Below are 22,282 nucleotides of genomic sequence, written 5' to 3'. Positions count from 1 at the left end.
AAGACATTTTTAGCCTGACCTTTTGAAAATTGCCATAATCTGCTTCAACTTATTTTTTGGGTAATCTAATTGACTTCTTAACATGAAGAAATGGAATCCTCCAACATTAGCATGAAGAAAAGATTGGACCTACCCCTGTCAACCTAAGAGAATAATTTTTTTTTTTACCAGATTGACACTGGCCTCAAGAACCTTCAACTAACTGGCATTTCTTTTAATCAGTCATCCTGTGATTGGGCTCATTTTACAGAGCCATCTGGCTTTGTGGACATCACTGCAAAGACTATGAAATACCCCGGTTTTCTATTGCAGCCCCACAATGGGAAGTGATACACTTCAAAGCCCAAGCTCTCAGCGTGCCTGTGCAGAAATAGCACATTCTGAAATCTTCATTGTGTAAGCATCCAAGTCACCTGGTGATCTGGGACATAAAAAGTTGGGTTTTTTTAAGTGTCCCATAAAGGAAAATATTTCTTTAGTAGCAGCGTCCCCTAGAGCTGTGATCTTATGCTCTGCTATCGAATATGTTAGAAGTTAAAAATGAATGGTCCTTCATCTAGCCAGGAGAAAGAAACAGCGGAGAAGTGAGTGACCGGGCAACATGTACACTGCCTAAATTGCAGAGGGCTAAGGTATCGTCTTGGAATGAGAATATTCCACTTAATCTCATAACATATTTCTCTCCTCTATAATATTATGTAAAAATGATTTGACTTTTCTGTGGCTCTCATGAATAGCACTGTAGTTACATTGAAAATATCTTCACCTTAAACTGCAACGGTGGTGGGGGGGATATTTTAAACATGTTTTTATTAATGGATTTCAACAAGCCTGGCATTTTGCAAAAGAGATACTATGCTGGTTTTTATATAGCTAAACTGATAATAGAAGAGGGGGAAAAATGCATTTTTGAAGGTAGCCAGTTATTTCAGCCGTTGTAGTTTGAACTACAATGAATGGTAATGAGAACAGAAAAGAACATAATGACATTTACAAATTTTTCTATCAAAATCATGCTAAGGATTCCTATCTGTAGGACTAATTTTCAGTATCATTTTTAAAAACTCAGAGTTTGGCATTGCGAGGATGAAAATTGAATGAATGTAGAGTGTAAGGCACTGCTGTATCATAAGCTGGTGTACCAGACATGGGCTAACAAGAAGGTGTAAATACGGAATGAAATCACTTTTGCTCTTTTGGTTAAAATAATAACAACAAAAAGTATTTTTATAGTACTCTAAAATACACAAAACACTTTAAAATACTATCTGATTTTATCCTTACAAGAACCCTGGCAGCTAGGTAGTATCATTATCTTCTATTTAACAGATGAGGAAACTGAGACAGACAAAGGTTAAGTGACCTTCCCAAGCTCAAAAGACAATTAAGTGTCAGAGGCTGTATTTGAACTCTGGTCTTCCTGGCTCTGGATCTAGCGATCTATCCACAAAAGTTACCTAGAGGCTTTGTAGAAATAAATGGAGTGAGTGGTCTCCTTTTGACTCCATAAGCCATGATGACAAACAAAGCTTTAAAAAGATGCTTATTTAACAAGCAGGAGAATGGTAGCAACTTCCACAAGGAAATTGAAGGCAGAGTAGGCCATAAATACCCAAGGTGTTCCACCCCGCCCCCCCAAAGCCTTCCTCCCTGGACACTATTCCTCTATCACAGAAAGGGCTGGGGGGACATCACAAAGAGGATGCTAGCAATACAACAGGAAGTGTAGTCAATAGAAGGGATCCCAGCGCTTAAAGAGAGAGAAAGTGACTTCTGTCATGTAAGGAGAAAGGAAAAAAAAAACAAACTTAATTGAGGCTGGTGGGGCAGGGGTAGGGAGAAGATTTTACCCCAAAATATGTATTTTGACCATTCTGGTTACCAAGATGGAATTAGAATCCTCACTACCCTCTATTTTTATACATCATATTCTGATTCTCTAAACATTTTATTTTTAGGACCTAAAATTTAAAAAATTGAAGAGCTGTCTTTGGCACAGTGGCAAGTACACTAAATGTGGAGACACAGACAGCACTGCCACTTAATTACCTTTGTAACAGTGGGAAAGTCACTTAAATTCTATGTTCCTCAGTTTCTTCATCTGTAAATAATGGAGTTGAACTAGACTAAGGTCCTTTCAATCCCGCTCCAGATCTATAGTCCTATGAACCTCCCTTAGGTCATCAAGTCAAGTCTAGTCATTTCACAGATGAGGAATTAAGAGCAGTGAAATGATTTATTCAAGGTCATATTTACAACATAACTTATAAGGGATTTACCTGAAGTTAAAAGCATCTGTAGCTTGTTTTTATTATTTAGCAGAATGAACTCCAAAATGGAAGAATTTTGTTCTGCTCAATGATAAACATAATAAAATTTTATTTTACTAGGCTCTTGCCTGGGTGATAAATGCAATAATTTTTGTAAGGATAAATTAAGCTTCCTAATGACTGACAAAGTGAAACACTGGAGAGAAGACCCGCTTAAAGATGGTTAAGCAAGAAAGAGGTCCAGGTTTTCTATGGTAAATTTCCTTAACCAATTCCCAATAGCAAAAAAGTGAAATATTCCTCTTCTAAAGACCACAGTCTGGCTTCAGAAATCTTCTTTTTCTTTGCTGTAGTTCTGAGAACATAATTCAAGTACACATCTAATCTCTATTCCAAAGTGAGAGAATCTGGAGGTAAAATGATATACAGTGGCAATAAATCACATTCCATACACAGTCTGCAACAAGTTGACTTGACACAGATTTAAATCATTAAGAAGTCTTTTGCAAATGTATCCTGTTGTTACCTTCCTCTTCCATACCCAAGCCCTTGTCTAGGTCTCAGCCTTTGGGATGATTGTCCTCAGTAATCTTTCCTACATGTACTTCCAGGCTCCAGCCTAGTTCTCTTTTAGCCCCATAAGATCACTGAGAAGAAGAATCTTTTTCTCTGGGCCCCAAGTCATCCTCCCTTTGACTTTAGATCCAAGCTGCTCTCTAATTATCCACTTAGCTTACAAAACTATGCCAGTTTTCACAGGGATCTTTCCACAAGACATTTGACAGGAGTTTCTCCAGGTAGGGACACAATGGCCCCCCTTCGCCCAGTTTGCCTGAGGTGAACCACCCGTGCACATCCTGAGAACCAATCTCCACACCCAACCTCCACCTCCTCTTTCTGCTTCCTTTCTAACTCCACTCTCTCCTGTTCTTCCTATTCCTGTCCTTCCAGTGTTTATTCATCTCTACTCGCTCCATTTTGGACCAGCTAATATAATCCTTCATGCCCCCAGTCACTTTCTAAAACCAGGGTTTCATTAACTCTTCAGAGCTCCTTGCCTTCCTTCTCTCCCTGCACCCCATTTCACCAGCCCACCTGGCTCATCCTGGTGGTCTCATTTGTCCAGCTGGATTTACTACCATAAATCCCTTCTCTGGCTGGACCTCAAATATAAAAGAGCAATTGAAGACAGGTATCATCTGGGAAGCCATTTAAAAATACTTAAGATTCCACATTTATACTTCATCCCATCTACCTCTGACCTCAGGGCTTCCTGTAGTCACTTTTTTTAGGAGTGGGTATTTTTGCCACAATGCCTGAAGTTAAAGTGTCATACTTCAAAGAATTAGCTGCTTGGCTAAGTTTATCCTCAATCTTCCACATATTCTACAAGATTCTGTCGAGCTCACAAACTTATAAAAGACACAGAGGATGAAGCAAAGACAGAGAATGGAGATAACTTTGCTGAAATGGTTGGATAATAAAAATGCATTGTGAGCTGCAGAAAAAGACTTTAACTGCCAGACTCCAGGATTATATGGCTCTTCAGGCATTTCAGCAGGGCTCACTCTGCACGAGAGGCAATTGAGCAGCTGTGCCTTCAACAACGTCCAATTCCCAGCTACAGGATATTTCAGGGGCCACTAGGTGCCAGAAAAAGGAAGGAGTCTTAGGGGGTGATATTAATTCTGAATAGCCTCTCTGTCTTAATTCTCTTTAGCATTCTAAAACTTTTTACTGGAGTTCTTAGACTCAGCCATCTCACTGACTATATTTCAATTAGAAGAAGATTAAATGATACGGTCAAACAAGGCAAAAAACCAAATGAACCAACCTAAGTGAACACACACTTGTTTTGTTGTTCATCCTTCATTTTCGAAGAGGGCTAATGACATCACAGGGTGATGTCTTGACTCACCTGTGAATTGGATTTAAGTGAGGCAGAGTTGTACAAAAGCATTGGCCTCACTCTCTTCTCCAGAGTCATCGAAGTCCAGTTGCAAGACAAAAGTCAGGATGCAGTGGATGACCTTAGCGTCTTTGATTTCTGACCGAACTCTAAGCTTCAGCCACCTTCATGGCCTTTGAAACAGGCTATGTTCTTATTTGCCCATTCCACTTGAGGAACTTTAACTCTATACTACATTAGATGTTCTTAACCTTCTTTTTGTGTCATAGGCACCTTTATTGGTCTGAGGAAACCTACAGACCCCTTTTCAAAATAATGTTCTTAGATGTATAAACAAAAGATTGCAAAGGAAAACAACTATTAAAATATACTCTCAAAATATTTTTAAAAAAAAGAAAAAGAAAAACAGATTTCAGGTTAAGAGCCTCACTTAATTAAACTAAATTAACCTATTTTTGCTATCATTCACCTTCTCTAATTCCATAAAAATTGGTACTATTACAATACATAATACTAGCTAGCGCGCGCACACACACACACACACAATCTAAGGCATGATGGTGAAGCCCAGAGGAGAGCATCCAAATGAGAAATAAAGAGTAATTGTCCATGCCAATTACCAGCTATTCTACTGAGCAAGTCACTTCATTTTTGAGGTCCTAATTTTTTTCTCTTTAAGGTTTTGTGTTTGTGGGGGAAACAGGGTATAGACTCTTAAGTACCTTCTGACTATAACCTTCTATCAGATTAGTCAAAAAAAGGAAGAAAAGAAGCATTCGGTCTCATACCACATACTTGATTATTGATGGATCTGGATGTTAAGTAAGCTGATGTATTGCATGGAAAATCAAGAGTATTCACATATTTTAGACTATGGTAAGTTCTAAAGCTTTTCAATTGTATGGATACTAAATGCTACTATGCTTCCTTTCTTTTTGCTAGTAGGATGGTAGCTAGAATCCTCAAAAGAAGAGGTATCCTTGGTTCCTATGCACAGGAATAAAAAAAAATTCTCCATTCAGATATCAACATGTGACAGCTATTCAAAGGTAATCCTCCTTGCAGTTTTTTTTAAAGCTAAATTAATCCTAATGAACTCCAGTTTTTTTTAAGACTTAGCTTTCAAAGTAAAAATGGGAGGGTGGAATCCAGCCACACATCTCCCAGTGCCAGACGTAGCCACTGAGCTCAGACTCGGAAAGGATACAGGAGAAACATAAGATCATAGATAAGTACATCTGATTTTTTTTAAAGCATCTACTGTGTGCAGAGTTTGTTTTTGATACTAAGTCAGGATAAGACATTGTCACTACTCCCATACACCTTAGAATCTTGTGTATACCACTCTTCAAAGACTTCTCCAGAAGGTGGTAACGAGTTAGTTGTTCCCTTAAATCAAAGGAGGTAAAGGTCTAAAATCAGAGAATTTGGCTTTTTCTGACTAATTCCAAGTGAAGCAGCTGTTCTGCATAGGAACTATTTTTCCATTTGGATTATCCCTCCATTTTAAATCTGAATATGTATTTTCATTGGTGTATGGAATTCTTGGTGGGGATTCCCCTTCCACTGGTGTAGGTTGGTGGCTAGTCCCTAAATAGGCTATGAGAGCTGTCCAAGGTGCTAGGTGCCTAGACTTTGAGAGCTATCCAGGGTGCTAAGGGGTTAAGTCACTTGTCCAAGATTACTCAACCTTGGACAAGTCAATATATGTCACAAGCTAAGGTTAATCCAAGTCATCTTGACTCCAAGCCCAGTCCTGTAGACCTCACATCATACTGCTTTCACAAGCTTTCAGGTATTCCTCTGGATCTTGCTAATCCATCTGAAAGTCCACTATCCCTTGTCATAGCTTGTAATGTTATGACCCAGGGACCTAACATTGCACTTTTATATCCCTGATCCACCACACTGAAGGCATTCTTTCCTTCTACCCCACCAAGGTCCAGATTCTGGCTCAAGGGTTCCCCCTACTGACTTGCAGCTGCCACCTCCTTTCTTTGGCTTCTAGTACCTCAACACCCAGATGTTCTTCAAGGGATTCTACGGTACTTTTTACCACTCTCACTTTCTGAAAATTGCATGGTGTGTGTGTGTGTATGTGTGTGCGTGTGCGTGTGTAAGGACAGAGTACTAGCAACCCAGAGGATCACGAAAGGCTTTTAGGAGGTGACACATAAACTGAGATTTAAAGGAAATACGATTCTATAATGCCAAAGTCAGGAGAGATGGTATGCCAGGTATCAGGGAAAACCTATATGCAAAGGCACAAGGATGGCGAACAGAATGTCACATATGGGGCTGAAGCAATAGGACAATTTGACTGATATGTGTACTCTAAGTAGTATTCTGAAATATCAAAAAAAAGTTTGTTGGGAACTGGACTATGAAAAGTTTAAATACCAGGCCACATAATAGTTTTAAATCTAAAAGGAATAGGAAGCTGTTAAATATCTCTGGACAGGGGAACAACATGGTCATATACCAACTCAGACCTTGGTAAGAATCTCCTCTACAGCCTTTACCTATAGACCTCCAGTGAGAAGCCTCCTGCCTCTTGAATTGGCCCATTCCATCTCTGGATCACTCATTTGTTAGGAAGTTTTCCCTTACACTGAACTCAAATGTAAATTTTGCTAACTTTACTACTCATTGCCCTTAGCTTTGTTTTCTAGGGCTAAGCAGAGCAAGTTCAATGCTTTTTCCATATGAGGGCCTATAAGGACTTAAAGAAACCTGTCCTCAAGTCCCCACCTAAGTCTTCTTCTCTGTACCCATCCCCAGTCCTGTCAACTGACCCTCAAGTATATTAGCATGAGCTTGAAGCCCTTAACGATCCTAAATTACCCTCCTCTGAGCATTTTCTATTTTGTTTGTGTCATTTCTAAAATTCCATCAGCTATTAGATCCTTTCTTTGCTATATTACACAGAATGCCTCAAATCTTAGTGCAGTCTTAATACATTAGTAGCTTAAAACTGCAGTAAGACTTTTGGGAAGCCCTGTATATTACTTCATTTTAATTTCACCAACAACCCTGTAATGTAGCACTACTGAAATTATCATTTCACATTTCAAAGAAAATGAGAATCAAGGAGGATAAAGTACTCATCTAGGTTTACAAGTAGTATCAAAACAGGATTCAAACCCAGGTCTTTGGACTCTTAGGGAAGCTAGGTGGCACATATGGACGGAGCGCTGGGCCTGGAGTCAGGAAGACCTAAGTTCAAATTTGGCTTTAGACACTTACTAGCTCTGTGACTCTGGGCAAATCACTTAACATATTTTTGCCTCAATTTTCTCATCTGTAAAATGATCTGGAGAAGGAAATGGCAAACCACTCCAGTGTCTTTGCCAAGAAAATCCCAAATAGGGACACAAAAAGATCAGACATGACCAAACAACAATAACTCTGGACCTCTTAAGCCTACATTTGATACTATAGCATATTTCTTTTCAATAACAGAGAAATAAACCAAGAATCTTCATATTTTAGGTCAGTTATATGAGAATTTCTCTTCATAACCAACTCAAAAGTCTCCTGAAACCAAAGTTGCCGACAGTTCAGGCACTTCTGTGTTCTCAGCATAATCTACTATCTTTAATTCTATTTTCTAATTTGAAGGAAAGGAAAGAAAGAGTAGACCTGTCATCCCTAGAACTTTTGCCCAAGGACTTAAAAATCATATGAATTTACTCAGGCCATTTTATGAAAGTTATTTGACCTTGACAAGACCTCCAGCAATTAAGAAAAAAACATTAGTTTATAAAAATCAAACGAAAATGTGCCTATATTCACAATAGTCATAAGGCAACTAAGTGGGACATGGGATAGTGTTTGAACTGGAGTCAGGAAGACTTTAGTTCAAATCCAGCCTCACATACTTACTAGCTGTGTGATCCTAGGTAAGTCACTTAACCTCTGTCTGCCTCAGTTTCTTCAACAGTAAAACTGGGATAACAATAGGACCTATCTCTTATTGTTGTTGAGAGGATCAAAGGGGATACTTGCAAAGTGCTTGGCACAGTGCCTGGCACATAGTAGGCACTTAATAGATGCTTGTTTCCTTCCTTTTTCATTTGATATATTTTGAAATAAGATCATAGAGACATAGCTTTCTAACTGGAAAGGACCTAAAAAGCCACAAGTTATAGGATCAAAGATTTACAACTGGAAAGTACTTTATAGGACATAAAATCCAATTCTCTCATTTTACAGGTGAGAGAACTAAGGCCCAGTGAGGTTAGAAAGTGAGCCCAGGGCTCTGACTCCAAATCAGGCATTCTTCCCAGAACACTACACTTCTCCTCAAAGAGCTCCAAAACACCAAAGTAGGGCCAGCTCCCTTAATTTATCCTTTTCCCTCTGGTTAGTGATAGCATTATTAAAAGTGAAGCAAGAAGAAATCAAGCCTCTCTACTTCTGTTTATAAAATTAGCTACTTCCAAAAATATGCTCAAATAGCGACCAAATATATTCCCAATTCCCACCCTCTGGAACACACTCTTGTGGGGGGGGGGGGAAGTCAGCATAATGTAGTGTAATGAACACTAACCTCACTGTCAGGGCTCGGTGGGTTTGAACCCAGCTTGGCTCCTCATTCTTCAACATCTTAGGCAAATCTTTTCACCCTTTTTCACCCTCATCTGACAGACAGGAAAACTTATACCTCCAACATTCTTCCTCCTCCATAGGCCTGCTCAGAGACTGTCAACCATCAAACAAAAGCATTTATTAACTGCCTACTATGTTCCAGGCACTGTGCTAGGCACTATGAGGATCAAATGGAGTTATAATGATTTCTAATGATAATATGACGGAGCCAGCATCCTCATTGAGCCTGCTAAAACACCTTGCCACATGCAGCACAGCTGCCTTTTCTTATCTGTGAGTGTTCCCCAATTAGAAACGTGAGATCTCTAGAACAAGAATTGTCTTCTTCTGTTTGTATGCCTAATGTTTACAATGGCGCTTGGCATATATTAAGTCCTTAAATATTTTCCATTCATCAAGTGATATTCTTCATTCATCAGGTATGTGATCTCACTGAAATGGGTATTTCTTCTAACATGCAGAACACAACGTTAGAGTGTGAGTGCCTGGGGGCAGGTCTGTCTTTAACCTTTCTCTGTATTTCTCACCAGCACTTAGCACCCGGATTATATTGTTGTTCACTTGTGACTCTTCATGACCCCATTTGGGGTTTCCCTCAGCAAAGACATGAGTGAGGTTTGCCATTTCCTTCTCCAGCTCATTTTATAGATGAGGAAACTGAGGCAAACAGGGTTAAGTGACTTGCCCAGGGTCACACAGCTAGGAAGTATCTGAGGCTAAAATAGTGTCCCTAATCCATACCTGCCCTCTGGCACATATTAGGCATTTAATAAATTGTTTGTTGACTGACACAATCCTTTTGATCCCATGAGACTCTTGTCCACATCTTCCCATAAACTTTCTACAGGGGGAGTCTCCTATGGATTTCCTGACATCACATATATACTGTGAGGCATGCAGGCTGTCCATTGGTTACCCCTCACCTTCACTTCAACTGTTTACTTTCTTTACTGGTCAGTTATCTGATGTCCTCCATTCTGCCATTTCTCTTGCACAATTCTTTGGTAATAATGTGTTGCAGGCTACTCAGGCCCACCATGTGTCTTTCTGCTGCCCTTTGGGTCACCCTCAACCTTAATTCTTTAGAGATGTGTTGTTCCATGACTCACCGCCAATCACAGAGCACTGGCAGAAGAATACTGTTGTTTTTTAAAATGGGACTTTGTTTCAGGGAGAAGTTTTGGGGTCATTAAAATCACCATGTAATTTCCCAAAGGCCATCCTGCCTACGCTTCTCTTCCTGTTCGGTTCTGAGGCAAGCTCACTGTCCATTAGAGTTGTACTGCTGAGCCACCGAGAGGAACTGCCTATCCAAATAGACAACAGAGTCAGGACAACAATTTTTTTTGTTGTTGTCATTGTTCACTCGGTTTTTCCTATGTGGAAAGTTAGGATGCACACTCTTGAGTAAATATTTTTCTTTCTCAGGAAAGTCTACAACATTCTGGGCTTTTAGACAATCAAGCAAATTCCTACCACATTGCAGGGATTACATAGGCACTCAGGATTCAAAGACAAAAAATAAACAGTCTCTACCTTCAGGGAGCTTTTGTTCTATCGGGGATGCAAAATTTTATAAAGTAAATACAAGGTAATTTCAGAGGAAGCCGCTATCAGCTGGGAAACGAGGAAAGATCTTATAGAGAAACTACCTGAGTCTCGAGGAGAACTGAAGATTGTAAAAGTGGAAGTGATGAAGGAGCAGCATTCCGGGCAATGAGAGATCATGTGCACAGAAGCAAGAGATGGGATATGGAATGCTGTGCATGTGCACCAGTAAGGAAGCAATGTCAGCAGCAACATAGAATGCATGAAGGGGAGTGCTATGTAATAAGACTGAAAAAGTAAGTTGGAGCTAACTGCCAAAGTGTTTTTCCTAAAGTGTATGTCTGCTTGTGTCACCCCAATATTCAATAAACTCTTATGGTTCCCTGTTAACTCCAGAATCCAATATAAATTTTTCTACAGGGTATTTGAAGCCCTATAGCACCTGGCCTCTTTTTATCTCCTTATACTTCACTTCTGTCCACACACTCTATGATCCAGCTCATTACACTGGCTTCCTTGCTGTTCCTCACATAAGATATGACATCTCCATCTTGTCTGACTGCCCTAATTAATGGGTGCCTCACATGGCCCACTGTATTTAGGCTCTATCCATGCTTCTCTTTACTCTGTATTCAATTTACTAGTCATGGAACATAATAAAATAAATCCTGTTTTTGTTTAGACATTTCAGTTCTGTCCAACTCTTCCTGACTGTATTTGGGGTTTTCTTGGCAGAGACATTGGAGAGTTTGCCATTTCCTTCTCCAGCTCATTTTACAGATAATGAAACGGAGACAAACTGGGTTAAATGACTTGCCCAGGGTCACACAGCTAGTAAGTGTCTGAGGCCAGATTTGAACTCAGGAAGATGAGTCTTCCCGACTCTAGGACCAGTGCTCTGTTCACTATGACACCACCTAGTGCCCAAAATGGATCCTACAATTGCTATTAGAAAGGATGTTTCAATATACACCCTTATGGTTCTGCTCACTGTCACCATTTACTCCAAAAATCAACCAAAATAATGTCCCTAGCCATTACTTCTTGTAGATGTGTTATCACTTGCTATTAGAACATAAGTTTCTTGGGTGGAGGGATAGTCTTTGCTTTTGTATTTGTATTCCCGGTACTTAGCATAGTGCTTGGCACACTGCAAGGACTTACACGCTCTTTTAATGATTAGTTCATCATAGACATTCAAACTACCAGTGCTGATCGGCACCTCCTCTGTAACCTACAGTCTTAAAGGGTTGACTATGCTTGCAAATCTTAATTAATATAAGATTCCTTTTCCCCTTTCCTGAAGGCTTGTTGATCCATCCACCTAGGCTCAGTAATTAAAAAAAATAATTCATATGTCATTTAAAAAATTTAATAAACTCTCTCACAAAGAAAAATCTCATAATATTATGTCCTACTGAAATACACATAGGGCTGAGTCCTTCCATTTAGCACCTTTTTATAATATTATCAGTTCCTTTTGCTTCTAGTGCATGGGATTTGTGATGGTTGTGTGAGAAAGCTGTAAAAGCTATACTTCAGTGAGAAAAAGCAAGCAAAAGCTCTGCCTGCCTGATGACTCCTGAGAGCACAACAAAAAATGCATTGCGTCTCCAACAGCTCATCCCACCCTATCCCCTGCCTCATCCCCAATCCTGCCCACTCCCAGGTTTACTAAAAGTTGTAGTGGATGACAAATTTAAAATAGACATTTTTCCTTCATGTGTCACAAGTCTTTGGGGTAATAAGAAATAAGATGAATAAAACCATTTGGAAGATATGTTAACATTTAGAATTACAAGGGTCTTCATAAAGTATTGGCAGACAGCAGAACACACTGAAGATGTCTCTTACCTCCAGCTTCCCTTACCTACAAACTTCACAAAAGAATACATCAGTTTTAAAGAATGCTGTAAACTAATACTACTACCCAACTGGCCATCCAATGAATATATGAATGCAATTGACATTCCTTCACAGTCTGAAATCCTCTCTCTGCTCTCAGGATATATTACACCATTCTAACTCTGTATAAACATGCCACTTTAAATGCTAATTCAGATGTAACATTTGCTCTTTTTTTCTATTGTTTTTGGTTTTCTAACAGTCAAAATGAAACTCTATGGTCAGAAACACCTATTTTGGCTTTTTGCTTTGGTATTTTGAGGGAGGTAAAGGGTCATGAAGAGCTGGGAGAAAAGGTAGATTTATTTCGAAATCTATTTAAGTGATGAAGACTAGCATTCATTTTTGGCCTAAACGAAGCACAGTCTCTAGGAAATTCTGCCTTCATATATTTGGAAATCCATATATCCAGCTTAATCAATCATAAAATAAAATGGATTCAATACTGTTACATTCCAGGAATGACCTTGTGTTACAACAAACAATATTTTTAACATGTATCTTTAGTCAGTCAAGTAGTCGGATGTCATAGTTTTGACCCATAGGTAAGATTTCAAGGTTTGGGGTCCAAAATTTTATATACATACATATCCACACCCATATATATTCATACAAATCTATTCCATAAGCTACAAAACCAAGCTACCTTATCACTTAAAAAAAAGTTGACCTAGAAATATTTTAAACCAAAACATTTGATTTACAACTACAAGGAATTAACAATCTTGAAATAATAGATTAAACTACTCTAACTATCCTAGGGTTATTTTATACTTGTGATATGTCACTTCATTTTGAGTGATAGATTAGCCCAGGGAACTCAAACGTATTCCAATCACAAAAATCCACCCAAGCCATTTGTCTTTTGTTACCTGACCTTTTTTTCTCTCTCACCTAGGCAGATGCCCAGAAGGCAAAGTGTCAAGTAAAGATAAAGTGTCTCTGTTCCTCCTCCATTCTTTTGACAACTTTCTTCTCCATGTCCTAATGTCCCTACTAGCCACCCTACTAACTATTTATTCTGTAGGGTCTGGTTGTCTTCTATCTTTTAGGAAACAATTTGCTTTCTAAACTCACCATCCAATGAATTCATCAGTAAAAGTTTAAACCCCTACTTCCCAAACCGTGTGCCATGGCACCCATAGCCCTTCAGGGAAACAGAGAAATATGATATATATATATATGTGTGTGTGTGTGTGTGTATATATGTATATGTATATAATATTATATATGTATATAATATTATATATAACATACCTAGAACTAACAGCTGGGAGTAGTTCCCAGTTTCACTGTTAGATTAATCAACAATATTTTCTATGATTTTTTTGTTTATTTGTACTTTTAGCTATGCTAAAAACTTTTTGAAGTTTCTCATGTTATATCTTTGCAAATCTCGGTTTTCAGAAACTGCTTTGATAAAAAAAAGCAAGTACCACTTCAAAATCAATGTGGAACAGGAAAGGAGGGTGGCAGTGTTGAATCTGATTCCAAGTTTTGAGAAGCTGTGAAGTGCCCAAAAGGCACCACAAGCTGTTAATAAGTAATTGTGGACATTTAAGAATAAAACAAAAATATTTTTTCTTTCACTTAATGTGTATTTTTTCAAACAGCTAAGTTGTTAGAACATAAATGCTTACTAAATTATTTGTACCTAACTTATTAATAATATTATGCCAATAGTCACAAATATTGATGAACTCAATGTGGTTCTTGTCTACATGGAAAAACTGTAGAGAGCACCAGAAAACAAGCGAGAAGAGGAAGTCAGTCATTGTCTCTCCTCCTCCCTTCAAGACCCATATATACCTTTACCTTCAAGGGTTATAAATATCATCTGAGCATTATAGGGAAGCCCATGAAATGAACATATCTCACTTTTGCATTTAACAAAGAGAATCTGTATCTTCTCTGGTGGTCATGTCTACCCTGAATTCAAAGGAACCCAATCCTATTACAGGTTCTTTTGTACAGCATTTTTCCTAGAGTACATAGTTCATGCTATTGATAAGGGAAATGAATTCATATTAGCAGATACTAAATAACGGGGGAGTTCAACTTTTTAAACAGTAGGCCCCAAATCTAGTGATTCTTTGGTACCTGTATACAGTTTGGAATGGTTGGTAAGAAATCAAAATAAATCTTAAATAATCCATATAATTTCAAATCCAATCATAATAGTTTGAGCTGTGCAGACTTTTGGCTGAACAATCATTTGTTTTTATTAACAAACAGGTAATATAATGGCAAGTATCGCAAAAAGTATAAAATACATAACACCTCACTAATTTGTACCAAGCAAAGAGGAACTCAATCTTAAGGAAAGTCATGAAGATGTGCGATTTTTCAAGTAAATTCCATCCTTCGAACTAGGATGGACAATCCATCAATCCACAAGCACATAGTGGTTACTGTCCTAATAGCTTTACAATATAATTTAATCCTCAAAATAACTCTGAGAATGAGGTGCTCTTTATTACCTCCAGTTTGTAGCTGAGGAAATTGAAGCAGACAAAGGTTAAGTGACTTGCCCAGGGTCACACAGCTAATAAGTGTTTGAGGTTAGATTTGAACTCAGGTCTTCCTGACTCCAGGCCCAGCCCTCTATCCACTGAAACATCTAGCTAAGTCTGTTAAATTCCAACTGGCATGCCTATACGATAGGTATCATGCATACCAAAACAAAAGTGTACTGGCCCTGGCGCTCGAGAAGCCTGTATTAAGAGAAACAACATGCAAACATATAAGTATGTGTAAAATATATATATTGCGTATATATATATATATATATATATATATATATATATATGTACACACACACACACACACACACACACATATATATATAAAATATGGTATTTTTTATGGGGTGAGGGAAGGAGAGGGATACTAGCAGCCAGAGAAATAAGAAAAGGTCTCATGTATAAGGTAGCAGTTGAGATGAATTTTGAAGGACCACAGGAATTCAAAGGGTAAAAAAAGTAGGAAGGCAAGCATCCCAAGGCATGGGGACCAGCCTGGGAAAAGGTATGTGTGTAGGAATTGGAATCGTGTATACCTAGAAGAGAAAGTAGGTTAGCTTTGGGCAGATCACAGGGTATGTCAAAGGGTGTTAAGTCTAATAAGCTTGAAAAAGTAGGGTAGAGATATATAAAAAAGAGCCTTAAATGCCAAAGAGAGAAATAAGTATTTCCTACAGACAACTGTGAAGCTTCCTGAGCAGGGGACTGGCATGATGAGATCTTTGTTCTAGGAATATCCCCCCAGGAGCTGTGTGAAGAATGGATTGGCAAGGATACTTGAAGCAGGCAATCCAATTAGAAGGCTATTACAATCACCCAGGCAAAAGAAGAAAAGGATTTGATCTAAAATAGGAGAAGAGAAAGGACAGATGAAAGAAAAGGTAGGAAGGTAGAATCAATAAGAGTCGGGGTGAGGGAAAGGGAGGAGTTGAAACTCTGAGAATGAAAATCTGGGAGACTGGGAGGATGGTGGTACTTTCTTTTATTTTTTTTGGAGGGGAGAAGGCAAGGCAATTGGAGTTAAGTGACTTGCCCAAGGTCCCACAGCTAGTAAGTGTGTCAAGTATCTGAGGTCGCATTTGAATTCAGCTCCTGTCTTCAGGGCTGGTGCTCTACTCACAGTACCACCTAGCTGCCCCAGAATGGTGGTACTTTCGACAGAAATAAGGAAGTTATTAAGGGAAAGGGAGTTGAATGAAAGAGTTCTGTTTTGGAATTGTTAAGGTAGAGATACCTATAGGAGATCCAGTGCAAAGTCCAGAGGGCTATTAGTAATAATGGGATTGGAGTCCAGGAAGGGAATCAGGTCTGGTACTCTTTCCACTATGTGGCAAGCACATACATTTTGCTGATAACCTTGTTTATATTATTAACTTGACCTACTTGTGCAAAAAGGGCATAAGATGTAGAAATAATTTTCAGTTCAAATTATTTAGAAACATCATAATTGGTAAATTAAGGGAGCATTGATGAAGATAAACCACACACCAAAAAAGCAAAATAAAACAAAAACAAAAACCTCAAAAACTCAAAAATTGACTTGTGTTCCATTCTGGTCAACCACTTATTACAAAGACTGCTGTAAGATTACCACATGTAGTATTGCCTTCCATTACAGAAAGTTTTAAAGATTTAGCTCTTTATATTTTATCACTCTAGATAAAGATTACTTTTAAGCTAAAAAAAACAAGCAAATACTTAATTTCTAAGGGTATATAATTTACTATTTCATATAAAACTTGCATTTAAAAATATACATTTATTTAAAATATAGACATATTAAAATATATGCATATATGTACATGTGTATGTATGTATGTATGTATGTTCAAGAAGCGTAACAAAGATATAGGTATAAGTCTATACCATGCAGAATATCTGGGCAAAAACAACTTAGATAAGTTCACTGCCTCACTTTTTAAATGGAAATACTGCTGTTATATAATATAGAACTGAATCCCCATGTTGAAGGCATAATACAGATTTAAGAAAACATAGGTGATATTTATTTGGTAAATAAATTGCAGAAGTCTCAATAACCAGGCTCCATTATGCTGGCTAGCACAGATAGGTAGTAAAGATGAAGCAATGTCTTTCTTCATTAGATTTATATTAAAATCACTCTAGCATAAAAAAATTCCTTTTCCCAGTGCCATAAAATGCATTGTATAGAGAAGGCAATTACTGGTGATCTCTATAGGTATTGCTGACCAAATTTAAGTGTGGGTATTGGGGCAAGAGCACTGGAAATATTTTTAATCAAATAAACATAAAATAGTATTTTTGCTATTTTTTTTTGTTTTTGTGCAAAGCAGCTTGCACCCTGGAAGACCTACCCCCCTCTGACACATATAGGCTGGGTGAGTCCCTTAATCCCTCAATGCTCTAAGAAATTCTCTAAGACTAAGCAAAAAGGTGCCAAACTGTACTGGTAGAGCTTCCTCACCCTTGAGTTTCCTACGCCAATGATGAAATCTGTGTATTCTCTTATTTTTGGTTCACCTTTCCAATGGTTTATATCTCTTCCACAGTTAATATAACACTAAAATAAAAGCAAGTTATTTATGTTGATAATGAATATGTTATGCTTTAACTCTAGTGGGAGTTGTCATGAGGGCTATACATATATTTCAAGTAGAAGAGATATACTTCTTATGCTCCTATTGGACAATATGGCCATGCTTAAACACACCACTCACCGCCCCCCCCAAAAAAAGTAGGTTCTTCATCTTCACTTAGGAGCCCACTTTCAGATAAAGCTAGTTTTAAGGGATAGAATTTTGCATTTTCTCTTTTCTCTCAAGCTGCCCTATCAATGCATGGCTGTTAACAGTCAAAACTGGGAATCATTCAGATGCTTCAAAAGGAAATATGATCTAAACTACACATAAGCCTGAATTCACCATAACTGTAATAGTCATTCACCAGGCAATCAATTAATGTAACAACCACCTAGAAACAAAGAGCAGCAAGCAATTTGACTCAGTGTATGCTCTTTGCGGAAGACCTGTGGAAGACCGCTCAGAGTGGCAAAGTCCTTCATGTCATACACAAAACAAAACTAAGACTGAAGTACTTTGATTTTCCAAGAAGAGAAAGGGAAAATAAAAAGATGACCATTTTATCTCATCAAATTCTTTCAAGTAATGATGATAGGGGCAGGTTTTAGCTATTTTTTGTTTCACTTTTTCTTTCTAGGAGAGTGAATCCGAGGCTGGATTCACCAAATCCAGGCAAGAGAATTATGCTCAAGGAGGGGAAAAATAGCTATGTTAACCTCTCCTTCACAAGCACCAGGGGGTTAGGGCTCTCCAATGACAAGCAACTAGCCATTTACCTAAGGCCAAGAAATAGAAGCTTGAAACCAGTGGCAATTTATCCAAAGGCATTCCAAAAATCATCAATTTCCTCTGCATCAGGACAGCACTAGGCTCCATGATAAGTAAAATGGAGAACTACTCTGAAGGCTTTCAGAATCTGAATACTAGACTCTGAACTCCTTGAAATCTGGGACTGGTGGGTTGCTTAGTTGTTATTTTCGTTTGTTTATTTTTGCCTTTCTTTTTATCCCCAGTGTTTAGCATCAAGAGACTGGCACATAAAAGGCATTTAACACCTGCTTGTTACATGAAAACTTGATAAATGGGTACAAAGCTGTATTTAGCTCTTAGGATTCACCTTGCCTTTCACCATCTTCCTCCATCCAAGTCCTCTCCCCTCCTGATGAGAACTGGTACGGTGCTAACCTTAAATGTAGCCCCCATAAACATAAAAAGCAACTTTCCCCACTATACACACATATTTCCAGAAGCCCCTCAGATTTTAAACCCTAAATGTTTCTAAGTCAGCAGTTACACCAGCAATTGATCATAAACCTGCTCCTACTTTAATTGAATGTAAGAGTAGCTAATTTCAAATAGTAAGTTCCAGGAGAAAAAGCTATCTATGAGGCAAATAACATGCCATTAATCCTAAAAAACAATAGGTTGAAATATACTATGGGGAAATCAAGTCAGGGTACATAAATCGGCAATTTTAATCATAAAGTAGAATCATATGAGTCAGACCATTAAAAGCTGAATGAGATATAGTATAAACTACATTTCCACTTCTCATCTTCAACAATTCAGATGTGAAACAATATAGTCTTCTCTGCTCAGCACCAGCTGTGAAAAAGACTGAGCTTGAATTTCCAGAAGTTAGAGCACAGCAATCATTCTTATCACAGCCATTTATACTTATCTGCATGCCAAATATTTTCATCCAAAGGACTCAGCTCATTAAATTGGCAGATTTTTTTTTCTTAAATTAAGGGTCACACTGGAATAAAAATGCATTCTTAGTTCACATCACCCATTAGAAACCTTGGAAATCTTGCACTGTAATTATAATTTAGAGGCCACCACAAAGGACATTCAATTATATTCAAATCATGGAATATTGACGCTCATGCATATAAATTCCGTTTTCTTTGTTGCTATGCTAAGGCCAGTTAGTTGTCACATTTAACCTTCAATTTGCCACTGACAAACCTAATAAATACTTCAATGAATGATTACATCACAATCATATAAAAGATTATAATGGAAGAATCTTTTGTTACTTACAAACTTCCTCTTCTAGGGAGACTCAGCTCCTTCTGAAAAAAGGGAAGAAATAAACATGACATTAGAGTGACACATGAGATTTTTTCACACTTTTAAAAATCAATCCTTCCTCACACTTTTGTGTGGCAATTTTGCATACTAGAGAGATTTCAAAAACATCATTACAATCCCAGTCCCTGCATGGTTCCCTTAACAAAATATATTTACATTGTGAATGGCTGTGTCTAATTTTTCAGAGGACAAAAATCGAAAAACATCAACTTCTTAAAACAACCACAGCCAAATACTGCAAATTAACATTGTGATTCTAATATCACGTGTAATTTTAAAAAAAAAAACAAGGACAGGCTAATCAAAAAAAAAAAAAAAACAAACCCTTTGACCTAATTCCAAAGAAATTAAATAGAAAGGAAAAGAAACCATATCCACAAATATGTGCATATCAGTTCTTTTTGTATCAAAGAATTGAAAACTAAGGGCTTATCCATCAACTAGGGGTAACTGAACAAGTTATGGTATGTGAAAGTGATGGCATACTACTCTATCATAAGAAATGAAGAGAAAGTCAGCCTCAGAGAAGCTAGGTAAGATATGCATGAACTGATATAAAGTGAAATGGACAGAACCAGGAGAATAATTTATGCAATTAAAACAATATTGTAAAGACAAACATCACTGAAAAACTTAGAAAATCTGATGAACGTAATGATTCCACAGGACTCATGATGAAACATGCTACCCATATCCTGACAGAGAGACAATAAACTCAAGGATGCAGTCTTTCTTTCCCCCAAATTTTTTTTGGACACGGACAATGTAGGAATTTATTTTGCTTAACTGTACATGTTTGTTATAGGGGTTTTGTTTTTCTTTTTCAATGGGGGCTGAGTTGGGGTCTGAAGGCTGGTTTTCATCTATTGAAGAATATAAATTTTAATTATCAAAAAAAGCAAAGTTTAACAGCAACATTGCATGATGAGCAACTACAAATGACTTAGCTCTTTTCAGGAATACAATGATCCAAGACAATTACAAGGGACTCATGATGGAAACTGCTATCCACATACAGAGAAAGAACTGATGGACTCTAATTGCAGATCATAACATACTATTTTCCTTTATTTTTTCAAAGCTTTTTCCTTTTGGCCTGTTTCTTCTTTTATAACTGTGGAAATATGTTTTACATGATTGAACATACATAACCTAGATCAAATGGCTTACCATTTAGGAAGAGCGGAGAGGAAGAAAGGAGAGGGAAAAATTTGAAATTCAAAATCTTGTAAAAATGAATAATAAAAATTGTCTTCACATATAATTGGGGAAAAATGAAATACTATTAAAATATTTTTTAAAACTTTTAAAGAGCAAAGTTCTAGTAAAAGACACTAGAGAGAAAGTGGTATGGTACATTTTTCCTTTTGATGGTCAACCGTCTTACCTATGGTAAGAAAGCAGAAGAATTTAGCTAGATCGAATCAGGGATAAAGAGCTAGAACAGTCCTCAGAGGCCACCTTGTCCAAACCAGTCGTTTTACAGATAAGGAAGGATAGACCTAGTGAAATGTTCAAGGTAGTAAACGTCAGATGTAAGATTTGGACTCAGATCCTCTGACTTCAGAGTAGATGCTTGTTCTGTTGTACCATGTACCTTCCCAACAGGGGTCACCTGACTAGATAAAATAGAAAGGGACCATCTATGGATTAAAGACTAGGATAAACACACTTTTGCATAACATTTCGTATATCAAAGTGGCAAAAAAAGAATAAATGATACAACTAGACTTTGGTTTAATCCTCCAAGAAACACGGAAAATGGCTGCACTTAAAAGCTGGCTGTAACATACCCAAAAATGTTCACTGCAACGAATCATCCTAAGGATATCAGGAAGTGAACTATGTTAGGCATTACAGCTGAAGGGTCAATCAATCATCTACATTCTATAGAAACAGACAGCAAGGCAGCCAAACAATGACCAAAAGAGGATGCTAGAGACCCAGACTCACAATAATAAATTCCTTAGTACCCACATGCTCAATATTATTTGTGATTAAAGAATAGAAAGGACTTAGTCATATAACTTATTTCAATCTCAAAATGTGCACACAATAAATTCTCAAAGATGAGATAACATTAGGTTATTCACTCCCATTATTTTCATTTATTTTCTGCCTCCTAGGAGCTCAAGCATTGTCTACTGAGACGTGGTTCCCCTCAGTTCCACCACTCTCATCTTTTCCATTCACTGTTTATAGCAGCTCTCTGAATGCTCAGCTTATAAGGCAGTCTCTGATATTGCTTCTAGGCAGTACAATGATCTTTTTTTTTTAAAGAGCAATATCTTTAAGACATATCGAGAATACACTACTTCCAGAAAGCATAATTTCTCCCGATACACCTTAGGAGAAAGAAATGTGACAGCAAGAGAGTTAGAACAGTTGTATAAATTGGCTGCTTTTCTTATCAATCGGCAGATACACATCGGTACTGTTATTTGTGACACATATGGAGGCTAACCTTAAGGAAGAACAATTAGAAGATGCATTAAATGAGTTGTTTACATTCCTATTCTCAGAGCTGCGTGGAGAGAGGGGCTAGGGAAGGTGGAAAAGAGCAGTGGAATGAAGTTAAAGCCTTTCCCACCCCCACCCCCTTTGATTAGCCTTCAGTGGATGAGTATTTGCCGATACAGATCCCTAAATTATGAAAAGTATGAAATGCAAAGATATTTTCATTTACTGATAGTCTTGGTAATATAGTCATAAACATTCATAATCACCTGCCTTAGGAATGGATGTGTAAATAGGAATCCAAATATTGAATCTGTTGTGTTTCTACTTAGTGATTGATCTTTGGCTGAGAAACACAAAGTAATCACCCGGAGTAAAAAACCAACATAACAACCTGCTTCC

General features: G+C 37.7%; 1 protein-coding gene across 1 annotated transcript in view; it reads right to left on the bottom strand.

The window, feature by feature from the left end:
* The window catches only part of MAST4 (microtubule associated serine/threonine kinase family member 4), a 772,318-nt gene that overhangs the window by 305,454 nt on the left and 444,582 nt on the right, over nucleotides 1-22,282 (bottom strand). The window contains 1 exon segment of the mRNA XM_036747001.1: nucleotides 19,373-19,404. Coding sequence (XP_036602896.1) covers nucleotides 19,373-19,404 — 32 coding nt within the window.

This window comes from Trichosurus vulpecula, chromosome 1 (genome assembly GCF_011100635.1).
Source record: "Trichosurus vulpecula isolate mTriVul1 chromosome 1, mTriVul1.pri, whole genome shotgun sequence".
In the NCBI taxonomy this organism is placed as follows: domain Eukaryota; kingdom Metazoa; phylum Chordata; class Mammalia; order Diprotodontia; family Phalangeridae; genus Trichosurus; species Trichosurus vulpecula.
Note: the sequence above shows the minus strand (reverse complement) of the source record. Positions and strands in the feature narration are given on the sequence as shown.